The sequence below is a fragment of the Henckelia pumila genome, chromosome 3, assembly GCF_033568475.1.
Source record: "Henckelia pumila isolate YLH828 chromosome 3, ASM3356847v2, whole genome shotgun sequence".
NCBI classification, from domain to species: Eukaryota; Viridiplantae; Streptophyta; class Magnoliopsida; order Lamiales; family Gesneriaceae; genus Henckelia; species Henckelia pumila.
In genome coordinates this window covers 190,861,805-190,874,672 of record NC_133122.1, presented here as the reverse complement: position 1 = coordinate 190,874,672, position 12,868 = coordinate 190,861,805, and the positions used below count along the sequence as shown (strand labels likewise).

Below are 12,868 nucleotides of genomic sequence, written 5' to 3'. Positions count from 1 at the left end.
GAAGGACACGAATTCAAAGAGGGAGTAAATAATGATCATTCTATACATACTACTCTTTTCGAATTACAAATTTGCACTTCTTCTCATTCATTTCTTTCCAGATTTTTCTTTTCTTTCACTTGCCTTTTGCCAATATTATTCTCTTTCTTTTTCACCATTTTTTTCTCAATATTTTCATATTTTTAAACATATCCCTTTTTTTTTCTTTTCTTCTTGCTACCCCCTTTTGATTTTTGAACAACACTCAACACACCATTCGTTTCTCAACTTTTCAGTAGGAGCATACACATCAATGATCTACATTCAATTTACTCCCAACAAGGTAGGAATGAGTGTTTAAGCTATGGGTAGTAATTGTAGGTTCTTGAAAAATGTCGAATGGGGGTTTTTCACACGTTTTCACGCGTGCCATTCGTTTTCTATTAAGCTCAAATAAGGTACTAGGGACAAAATAAATCAAGGGTAGTTTGAAAGGCACAAACGAAATTCAGAAAGAAATGCCTATATCACTCCTAAATCACAGTATGCCCGTATTGCGCCTCGAGGGATGTTCGAACTTGTTCTAGACAAATCTCAATTCACAGTTAACTCATACAGATCTCAATCAGTGCAGAAAAAAAGAATCATCAGTAGTAAGCGATGGATTACACCAACATAAAATTCAGATTATGCACCTCTCGTGCTCATATAAATGTGAAGGCTCAATTGGGCATCTAAAGGTAATTCACGAAAGATTTTTTTCTAGCCCAAAGATCAAACAAATTGCCTCAATCATATCCAAGTTTGTGTGTTTCAAATACAGATTCACATGTACCTCACAGAATGTTTTGAGACCTATTCATCGACTTGGTTATACTAGTTAAAAACGATTTGTCAAACAAAGAAGATAGTCATGGACTTAAGCAAAAACAAACGGTGAACCCAAATTTTTTTTTTTTTTTTCATCATTGGCTTTTCTGATTTTCATTCACAACACTTGCAACCACATTACAAACGACTCAAACGAACAAAGAAAACACGAAAAACAAAACTAAAAACACAAAAGACACACACCCTCCCCAAACTAAAGACAAGCATTGTCCCCAATGCTACTTAACACCACCAAAACTAAAACAAACTAAAAGAAAATAAAAACAAAAAACACTAAAAACTACCCTGGTACTAATCAGACTCCTCCTCATCCATGTCTTCGGGCAGATCCCGAACCGGTGGAGCATATTGGAACTGGAACGGTGGAGGATATGGCGGTGGTGCAGGATAAACGGCCGGGTCCATCCCAGCATTGGCGAGCAGTCCTCGCATCATGGCATGGGTGGATTCATTGTAGGCGGTGTTTAACTCTTGGCAGTGCTCCTGATATTGCATCCATGCCGACATTTCACTCAATGAATCATGTGTGGTGCGGCGAGCAGGAGGTGGCCGAGGTGCATGTTGGAAAACGGTGTTCAGATCAATCAGAATTGATACCCGGTGCAGCGGAAGTTTTAAAATTTTATATGGAACGATTCCATATCATGGGTATCAAAACTTTACGATTAAATTGTGCGTGTAAAAATTAAATAACAATTAAATTTTTACCTTGAATCTCGAAACGAGATTATGGACACCAACAGATAACTCTGCTCTTGTTGTATATCCCAGGAACTGATGGACGAACAATTCTTCAATCAGGTCCACGAACAGAATTCGAATCCCTCTGATAGATTGCACTAGAAAATCTATCAGAAGTTTCTACGAAGAGAATTAACGAATTTGATCCGTTAAACCAGACTGCAAATTCGAAATTCACAGACTGGATTTCAGAGAGAAAAACACAGAGAGGGGGGCGGCCACTCTAGTTCTCAAAACCCTAGTGTTCGAAAATTATGAGACTTGTGTCTAATTTTTGCACTGCAATAACTTATTTATAATGTGGGCTGCTAACAGTTTAGGGCCTATTAGTCATAAGTTAAAGCCTGACAAGCAAAGCCTGCATATTCAAAAATTAATATAAAATTCATCGTGACTCAGATTGATAAACCAATTTCACCAATGTGCACAGAAACTATTTCTGCATCTTTTAAAGTCAAGATAAATTTTCTGAATCCGAATTCAGTGATTTCCAAAAATGCCCATCCCTATGTCATTTTAGGAAATCTTACTCTTCTACTCTGATATAAGAAGTCCTACTTCTTTGTTCATTAAATTTAACTCTTTAAATTTAACTATCTCAACGGGAATTAGAAATTCATTACTTGTGTGACCCTCAATGGTTCAGGGATACAGCTAGCCGTGGGCTCACAACTCCTTGTGACTCGGAACAACAATTTCCGACTTGCCCATCGAATCATGGTAAGAGCGCCTAGCAACATCGCCCCATGATTTCCTAGGTATCACTGATAGTGCCTGCAAGAACCAATAGATTTTGGTTAGCGTACAGTACGATCCCTTCATCCATATATCCCGATCGAATCAACAACTATTGGTAAATCGAGAGTCGTTCGAGATTTGATAACTATGCAATGCATCTTGAAGATCAAATAGTGACATCGCATGTGCTACTAAGAAACCATTTCTTAAAACACATCATGTACTCTGGCCAGAGATTCGTCACACTAATATCTCCTCAGATTGCATAGGATATCCACACTCGCAAGTATGTGGTGAATCCTTGACAACAAAGCATCGACTCCTATATGTGTCGTAACTGTACCCAATCCCGACACCTGATGACCCCAATAGAGTCGGTAAACGAGTCAAAGTACAGTACTAGCATATAGAGTCTCAATGATATTTCAAGTAGTAAGGACTAATGGTGTACAACCAAAACCGCGGACTTTATCCACTCGATAAGTGATAACCACTTGGAAAGTTCGGATAGGGTAGTTCGATCATTCATCGTATGAATATCCATTTGCATGCTTTGAACATCTCTATGTTCCATACCAATGAAACGTGGTACTCGGCATCGCAAATGCTAGTCTCAATCTTGAGCGATCCTTATCCTTATTAACGGACGGCTCAATCGACTAGGAACTGTTTAGAATATACAGTGACTATAAGATGTGTTTCATGATAGCCATCCCCATGTGCCACCACATCTTACATACACTACAGTATATTCAAGGTCTTCATCTAAACATCTTATAGTATGTCACAACATAATAATATGATAAAAGATAAAGTAAATGCCATTATAAAAGTGTAAATTATATTAAACAAAAGATTGTTTATACATAGAGTCATAAAAGCCCTTAGCCACAAGTTGGCTCACCGGGCACCCACTCTTTTAGTGCAGTCCGAGGCACAGTCCGTGATGATTGACCAGGGCCAGAGCTGGCCTGGCCAGGAAGTGAAAGCTCGCATACGCGGAAGGCGTGTTTTGCTTTCAGAATTGTGTTATCCACTGCCTGCATTGGGTGCAACCATTCTTCTGTGTCCTTGTATGGGACACCAGCTTGCACACACAGTAAAGAAACAATGGTCGGAAAGAAAATTGAAATGTTGGACGTGCGAATGGAAGTGTAAAACTCTTGGTTGATAATTTGTCCAACATTAATCGGCCATTGTTTGTGCACAGCATAGAGAAGTACCGCCCTGCTCATTGTCACAACATGTGTATGGGACACCGGCATCAACCTGTGGGTCAGAAAAACATACCACAAGGCCGGTTCCAGCCGCAAATTTTTTTCCTTAAAAGATATGAACTTCACCGAATCCTTCCACACATTAGCTTCATAGCACAACTCATTCGAAATTTCATTGTAATCCGGATTGGCCTTAAAAGCCTGAAATTGGCTATCGTCTACTTTCGGAGTTTGCAATAACGCATTAATAGCAGCGGGAGTAAAAGAAACCATCTTACCCCGCACGAAGGTAGTGCTATCGGTACGCTCGGCGGCGTTGGCGTAAAATTCACAGACCAAGGGGACTAATGCCGCGAGAGGTTGGCGGCAAAACTCGGCCCATCCTCGAGCTACGATGCCAAGGGAGGCGGTGCGGTTTTCAGAAAGATCAATTCCTCGCTCCGGAATGGGATTCCTAGCGGCCTTGGCTTCCTCATAACGTGCCTTTGCTTCTTCAGAAATAAATTTCCCATCTATGAAGTGGGATGGGTTGGCCCTAGAAGTGGCGACCTTCTGTTTCTTTGGCGCCATGTCGAGAGATGTGAGAAATCGAGTGAATTACCTGCGAATTTGAGAAAAGAAGAAGAAATTGAGAGTGAGAGAGATGGCGGCTGTGAGGGAATTAGGGTTAGAGAGAAAATAAAGAAGGGAAGAAGGAATCGGGTGTTTTAAATTTCTGATTTTGCGCGAGGCGCCCGCGCGGTAGAAAAGTGCCGCGCGGGCGCACACCTTTTTTTTTTAAATTTTAGGCAGAGGGTTTGGGTGCGCGGGCGGCAGAAAACTGTCGCGCGAGCGCACCCCCTTTTTTTCAAAAAAATTTGAGACCGAGAGTTTGGGTGCGCGGGCGGCAGAAAACTGCCGCGCGAGCGCACCCCATTTTTTCAAAAATTTTTAAAAACAGAACTCAACTCAAGAAAGACAGGAAATTAAATAAAAAATCTAACACTTAAACTAAAATGAACAAAAACGCAAATAAATAAAAGGGAAAGTAGAATGTAGTTCTCAATTTAAAGTCGAGAGCTTGACTTTTCACCCTCCCCAAACTAGTCTTGGTCAGTCAATGTGGTGATGACTGGCGTGGAATCCACATCACCCCCCACATAGTGTTTTAACCTTTGAGCATTGACCGTGAACGACTCGTTGCGGGCATCTTTGATCTCTATGGCCCCTGATGGATACACCCTGGTGATCTTATAGGGCCCAGACCATCTAGACTTCAGTTTCCCGAGAAATAGTCTTAACCGGGAGTTGAACAGCAACACAGCCTCTCCTTCCTTGAATTCCCGCTGACGAATACGCCTGTCATGTATTATCTTTGTCTGTTCCTTGTACGAAACCGCCATGTCATATGCATTGTCGCGGAATTCTTCCAGTTGATTTAGCTCCAACAATCTTTTTTCACCTGCAGCAGCAAATTCATAGTTTAGAGTCTTAATAGCCCAAAATGCTCTATGCTCTAATTCAACAGGTAAATGACATGCCTTTCCAAATAATAATCTATAAGGGGAAGTGCCGATAGGGGTTTTAAATGCCGTCCTATAGGCCCATAAGGCATCATCAAGTCGAAGTGCCCAATCCTTCCGATTAGTACTCACACTTTTCTCCAGGATCTGTTTGATCTCTCGATTGGACACTTCCACTTGGCCACTGGTCTGGGGATGATATGGGGTAGATACCTTATGCTTGACACCATATTTCTTTAAAAGTTTGTCAAAAAGTTTATTGCAAAAGTGGGTTCCACCATCACTAATGATTGCACGGGGTGTACCAAACCGATTAAAAATATTTTTCTTCAAAAATTTTAGTACAACATGTGCATTTGTTGCAAAAGCTTCAGCCTCTACCCATTTTGAAACATAATCGACTGCGACCAAAATGTATTTTTTCGTCAAAAAAGGTGGAAATGGTCCCATAAAGTCGATTCCCCAAACATCGAATATCTCACACTCAATGATATTATTCATAGGCATTTCATTTCGGTTAGAGATATTACCTGTCCGCTGAAATCTATCATAAGCTAAAACATACAGGCGCGCATCCTTAAAAAGGTTGGGCCAATAGAACCCACATTCAAGTACCTTCGCTGCAGTTTGATTGGCCCAGTATGGCCACCTACCTCACGATCATGACAATGATTGAGGATGCTTTGCATTTCTCCTTCCGCCACACATCTTCGAATCATTGAGTCAGCACATATTTTAAACAAAAATGGTTCCTCCCAAAAATAGTGCTTGACATCCGATAAAATTTTTTTCTTCTGATGGAAAGATAGATTATGTGGGAGTGTGCTTGTGACCAGAAAATTAGCAAAATGTGCATACCATGGTGAACTCTCTATGGCGAAAAGTTTTTCATCAGGGAACCAATCATCTATATCCTTTACTTCATTTTGTGCATCATCAGTAATGCATTCTAATCTAGACAGATGATCAGCTACTACATTTTCAACACCTTTCTTATCCCTGATCTCTAAATCAAATTCTTGCAAAAGCAGGATCCACCTAATCAGTCTAGGTTTCGCATCTTTCTTTGCCAACAGATGTTTAATAGCAGAGTGATCTGTGTAGACTGTGATTTTTGAAAGCACAAGGTACAAATAAAATTTTTCTAGTGCAAATACTACAGCTAACAACTCTTTTTCAGTGGTGGCATAATTGAGCTGAGCTTCATTAAGAGTCTTACTAGCGTAGTAGATGGTTCGGAATACCTTGTCTATTCGTTGGCCAAGTACCGCACCAACAGTAGATTCACTAGCATCGCACATTACTTCAAATGGAAGCTCCCAGTTCGGAGATGTCAATACTGGCGCAGTCACCAGTCTTTCTCTCAACACCTCAAAGGCCTGCAAACAATTCGAATCAAAATCAAAAGGGGCATCTTTCATGAGCAAAGAGGACAGAGGTTTGGCAATTTTTGAAAAGTCTTTAATAAATCGCCGATAAAAACCAGCATGTACGAGGAAACTTCTAACTCCCTATACTGTCGTAGGTGGAGGCAGATTTTGAATAACGTGCACCTTAGCCTTGTCCACCTTGATCCCCTGTTCAGAAATTCTGTGACCCAACACTTTACCTTCTGTCACCATGAAATGACACTTCTCCCAGTTAAGCACCAAATTGATCTCTTCGCATCTCATCAACACAGAATTTAAGTTATGCAGACATGCATCAAAAGATTGACCAAAAATAGAAAAATCATCCATGAAAATTTCTAGAAAATTTTCGACCATATCATGAAAAATAGCAGTCATACATCTCTGAAAAGTAGCAGGAGCGTTACATAATCCGAAAGACATACGTCTGTAGGCAAACGTACCATATGGGCAGGTAAAAGTCGTTTTATCCTGGTCTTCAGGTGCAATCGCTATTTGATTGTATCCTGATTACCCATCTAAAAAACAGTAAAAGTCATACCCAGCCAATCTTTCTAGCATTTGATCAATGAACGGGAGGGAAAAATGATCCTTACGGGTTGCGTCATTTAATTTTCTATAATCTATGCACACACGCCAACCCGTAACTGTCCTAGTAGGTATTAATTCATTATTCTCATTCTTTATGACAGTTATCCCCCCTTTCTTTGGTACACACTGCACTGGACTCACCCACGGACTATCAGAAATAGGATAAATGATACCTGCGTCCAACAGTTTGATCGTTTCAGCTTTCACAACTTCCTGCATCTTTGGGTTTAGTCTCCTCTGTGGTTGGACTAATGGGTTGATGCTCTCTTCCATTAAAATCTTGTGCATGCATATGGATGGATTGATTCCTTTGATATCCGCCACTTTCCAAGCAAACACACTCTTGTGTTTCTTAATTACCTCCATTAGTTTGTCCTCCATCTCACCTGTCAAAGAAGAAGATATTATGATAGGTAACTTATCGTTCTCACCTAAAAACATGTATTTAAGATGAATGGGTAATGGTTTCAATTCCACAGTAGGTGGTTCCTCAATGCTTGGTTTCTGAAGAACTAAATCCTTCCGGTCACCAAGGTCTTCAAGTCTAAGCTTTCCACCTCTTCTCCATGACTGGTTTGTCATTCAAGTATGCGGTCATCTCTTCTACTCCGTCACTGAGGTCGCCCAACTGTTCAGATACAAGTGCAGCCTCTAACGGTTCCTGAAAATTATCTTGCACATAATCAAATTAGAGTGAGTCTACTACATCTAACTGAAAACATTCTTCATTATTCTGAGAAAATTTCAAAGCATTAAAAACGTCGAAAGAAATTTTCTCCTCTCCCACTCTCAACAACAGCTCTCCCTTCTGGACATCTATAAGTGCTTTTCCTGTTGCCAGGAAAGGTCTTCCCAAGATGAGTGGAATGTCCAGATCTTCTTCCATATCTAACACCACAAAGTCCACGGGGAAGATGAATTTGTCCACTTTCACAAGCACGTCCTCGATAATCCCCCGTGGATATTTGATGGACCTGTCCGCCAGTTGTAAAGACATTCCGGTGGACTTTGGTTCTCCCAAGCTCAGTTTCCTGAAAACAGAGTAAGGCATTAAATTTATACTTGCACCCAAATCACACAAAGCCTTATGAAACTGAACATCATTAATTACACAAGGGATAGAAAAACTCCCTGGATCCTTTTTCTTTTGTGGGATTTTGTTCTGCACCAGTGCCGAGCAATTTTCTGTCAGACTTATCATTGCATGCTCCTCCAATTTCCTCTTGTTAGAGAGGATTTCCTTCAAGAATTTCGCATAGCTTGGCATTTGCATCAGTGCATCGACGAAGGGTATATTGATGTTCAATTTCTTGAAAACTTCTAAAAATTTACCAAACTAAGAGTCTAGCTTGGCCTTCTTAAGAGCTGCAGGAAAAGGTGGTGGCACAACAATTTTTGATTGTGAAGTGGGTGGGGGTGTTGAGATAGATGACTTACCTGAAGTTTTTTTTGATGTACCCGTTTCGGGCTCTTTCTCGCTTTTTTGTTCAGGCTCGACCGTCTTTCCACTCCTTAATTCAATTTCTTTCACCTGTTCCTTCGGATTCTTCTCAGTGTCGCTCGGCAAAGTACCCTGATCTCTGCTGGAAATTGATTTGACCAATTGACCTATTTGATTCTCCAGATTTTTGATCGATGCATCTTGATTCTGCATACGGGTTTCAGTAGATGATATAAATTTCTGTATCATCTGCTCCAAGCTTGATTTCTCCTCTTGAGGATGCCTGCTGTAATTCTGATTTCCATACGGCTTATTATTCTGTCCACCCCATGAAAAATTCGGATGTTGTCTCCACCCTGGATTGTATGAATTCGAAAATGGGTCATTCCTGGGGCGATTCTGATTTCCCATGTGGCTTGCCATAACTCCCTCTGGTTGAGAGAATGTTTGACAGTCTTTCGTGAAATTCTCTGCACCGCATTTTTCACACCATACTTCTTGCACTCGCATTGCCGAATGTCCTACACTCAGTTCCTCGATCCTTTTGTTCATGACTTCAAGTTGAGCAGCCACAGATGTGAATGCTTCAACTTGATGAATTCCAGTTGATTTCCGGGCCCCACTCCTGGAGGATGATAGCCACTGGTTGCCATTTCCTCGATTAATTCATAACCATCCTCCGACGACTTTCGCAGTAGATTCCCACCTGCAGCTGCATCTAACATGGTACGATTTGAATGAGAAATCCCATAGTAAAAAGTTTGTACCACAAGACCGTCTGGTAATTGGTGGTGTGGACATCTCCTCAGTAGATCCTTGTAGCGTTCCCATGCTTCATAAAATGTTTCCTGTTCACCTTGGGAAAAAGTTGTGATGTCCGCTCTCAGCTTCATTGACTTCGATGGTGGGAAGTATTTGGTGAGGAAAGCTTTAGCTAGATCATCCCAAGTTATGATGGAACCTGCAGGTAAATTCGTTAGCCATGCTTTCGCCTTGTCTCGTAGTGAAAAAGGGAATAAACGGCAAACGAATAGCGTCATCTGAAACTCCCTGTATCTTGAATGTATCACAAATTTCTAAAAAATTTGTGAGATGCACATAGGGTTCATCAATGACACTTCCACCAAATTGAAGCGTGTTCTGAACCATTTGAAGAATCGCCGGCTTTATCTCAAAGTGATTCGCTGCTACAGTTGGCCGGATAATGCTTGGTCGAGCACCTTCAATGTTTGGAAAGGCAAGATCCATCATGGATCTGTAAACTGGTGGTTCTTGTTCGTGTTCTCCTTCCATTTCTTGCTGCTGTTGCCTTCTTCTTTTGTGAAAGGTTCTGTCGATTTCTGGATCAAAAGGCAATAGTCCTTCAGGTGAGTGTTGCATGTACTGCAAGAGAATCCTGCAGTCCACAGATGGAAAAGAATGATTAAAATTGTAATAGAGAAAAATCAAATCAAACAAATTAAAATCTATTTAGTCCCCGGCAACGGCGCCAAAAACTTGTTCGAGCAAATACTACCACGAAAAATCAACGTAAATATATCTATCAATTAAGCTCGAATAAATCGCAAGTGCACGATTCAAGTTATAATATAATGTACTGAGTACGAGTATCGTCCTCAGGGACTAACGAAAATAATTTGTCTTTTCAATTTTTAACTACACAAAGTATCGAAAAAGTGATTTGTGAATTAACTAACATCTAAAATTAAAACTCAATATAAATAAACTTAAATTTCACAACCAAGCCAACAAATCTCAGAGTGAAGAATAACAATTCAAAATGATTTTGTTGGAATTTCGGTTCACCTTTTTCCTAATTGAACTGGACGATTGGAACTTAATTTATTCTTATAAATTTAACAGAAGTTCCTATAACATTGACACTCTCTCTCGAGGTGATGCCAAACTAATCAAATCAGTGAAGTAATTAAATCTCTCTAATTATTTATCACGACTGATTGCTTTGCGTTCTATGAATTCTACAACTTTCAACCTGGTGGTATATGGCTATCAACATGTACTAAATACCATATCTCTATGCATATTTTAAGTCCATGGATTATATCATTCGTCCTAATTATAAACCTATCTCTCGACAGCAATTCATAATTTACGAATCTATGTTAAAGGTAGCTAATCATCAACATAGAAAGAAAAACATGATAAAATCAATTATAAACATAAATCAATTCCCAATACGTCCGGTGATTCAATCACACTACAGTGTTTCGGGATAAGGATCCCCTCGATTCCAACAAAATAATATTTTAGCTACTAGAACTCATTACAAAAATTCAATCTCCAAGATGTTCAACATAAAAATTCAGAAGAAGAAGAAAAGGAAAAACTCCCAACGGAGAAGAGAAATCTCAAGCGTTCAGCCGCCGGTAGTCTTCTGATATGCGTCCCGTGTAACCCTCAAAAACTAAAGAAATAATTGTATTTATAGTTCCCCAGAATCCTCTTCGAAATAAACTCTCAAAATAAAAAAAATAAAAACTGCGCGCCGCGCTTGAGCGGTAGAAATTGGCCGCTCGGGCACCTCGAAACTCCTTGCACTACTGTCTCAAAAATACGTGACCGCGCCCGCGCGGTAGAATATGGCCGCTCGGGCGCCTCCTAAAGTTCCAACCTACTGTTTTTCTCAACCGTGTATGCGCCCGCGCGGTAGATATTGGCCGCCCGCGCGCCCTTCTTCTTTTCCAGAATTTTACCTTTCTTCTTGTTCTATCTGCATGGCCTCTACTGTGCATCACCTTCCCACCAAGTATCGGCATTTCTTGGTGTCCTACCATAAAAATAGATAAACCAGAGGAGTGAATACGAACATAATAAAACAATATAAAGAACAAAAATGGAAAAGAACTGACAAAATGTAAACGAAACGAATGCAAAACAAACACAAACAAGCAATAAAAACACATAAAAACGACTCCTATCATTGCTCTATTTCAAAACCGACAGATAATAAACGCTCATAACTCTGTCAAGAACAACATACTCGAATCTCGAACGATTCTAACAACATCCAAAAAATAGAATGTATCCAATCGTAGAAAAACTTACGATAGAATGAAGCTCTCGCAGCCGTGATCGCTAATCTGCCTTCAGAATTAAATTCCAACGGATGGATCGAGCTCGGAGAGAAATCCCAAAGCTTGAAATCTCAAAAGGGCGCTTCAATGGAGGTGGCGTGCAAGGAGGAAGAAGGTGGAGAGAATGAAGACTAGTCTCAAGTCAAGATAATATATTAAACTCCAAAATTACACTTTAGTCCCTGAAATTTCCAAAATTTGCAAAATAGACCCTGATCAAAATCAAGTCGGCTCTTGAACTCTGGAACTCCGATTATCTCGAATAAGTTCATTTAAGATAAAAACGGGGCGTTACAGATAATGAGCATGATGCACCGACGGCGTGAATCAACTTTATCCATGAATAAGGAATTAAGTCCAAGAAAAGAAAAGTTTGTTGCAAGCGTATATACCGAATCAAGAACATTAAGAGTGCATCGTTCGTGTAATTGGAAGTTTGAGGTTGTTGATGGTGAAAAGTCATTTGCCGTGGATTTAGCGGATAGAACTTGTTCATGTAGAGCTTGGCAGATCAATAAGCTTCCATGCAAGCACGCCTGCTCTGCCATTGAGTCGAAATTGCTGTCATTATATGATTTTTCTGACAGGTATTTCAAAATCGAGATGTATCGTGTGGCTTACAAAGGAATTATTAACCCAATCCCAACCTTTGACATGAGTGAGACATGTGTTGATGAATCCGAAATAATCCAAGCTCCTTGTGTGCGTAGTCAGCCCGGTCGTAGGAAGACGAAGAGGATACCGTCACAAGTTAATACACGTGTGTCAACATGTGATCGTTGTCATACGAGAGGACACAACAGACGCAGTTGCAAAGAACCTATATAGTAGCTGTAATTGCTTCAAAAACTTGTGTTTCCATTTTTTGTTATTAGTAAAATTTTGTAACAGACTTTATTAAAAAATTAATCTACTTTGCGCTACACATATGCAGGAGAAAGCGATTACTGGAAGGGGGTTCGATCATGGAATTGCCCTCGAGACGACATACACGTTCGAGCGGAAGCATTGCTGGATTGAACTTGGTTTGAGGAATTTGTGGAACCAACAGTTGTGATATTTGAACTTGATATGTGGTTGTAGTGTACTCTAGGCATTTTGTGTTGTCTTATGTTCTTCCGAAACCAACTGCTTTTGTGGTAAAGAATTATGCCACACATTTGACTACTATTTAATGTTAGAATTTAAGAAATGCTCTTTTTCATGGATGTTTCAGTGAAATATGTTTTCCCAGTTACGAACTAATCAAATTAGTTGTTCTTTT

The 12,868-nt window shown here is 40.1% G+C and overlaps 1 protein-coding gene and 1 non-coding gene across 2 annotated transcripts; one reads left to right on the top strand and one right to left on the bottom strand.

Annotated features, from left to right (window-relative positions):
- Positions 1-7,756: 7,756 nt before the first annotated feature.
- Positions 7,757-9,019, bottom strand: LOC140890214 (uncharacterized). Its single transcript, XM_073297973.1, has 3 exons — positions 8,506-9,019; positions 8,237-8,388; positions 7,757-8,161 (listed from the first exon to the last, which is right to left on the bottom strand). Exons 1-3 carry the CDS (start codon positions 9,017-9,019, stop codon positions 7,757-7,759), a joined length of 1,071 nt encoding a protein of 356 aa, XP_073154074.1.
- A 273-nt stretch (positions 9,020-9,292) lies between these two features.
- On the top strand, positions 9,293-9,399 carry LOC140894136 (small nucleolar RNA R71). The gene has a single exon (XR_012153684.1). It is a non-coding gene; the product is annotated as a small nucleolar RNA R71 (small nucleolar RNA).
- Positions 9,400-12,868: the final 3,469 nt, after the last annotated feature.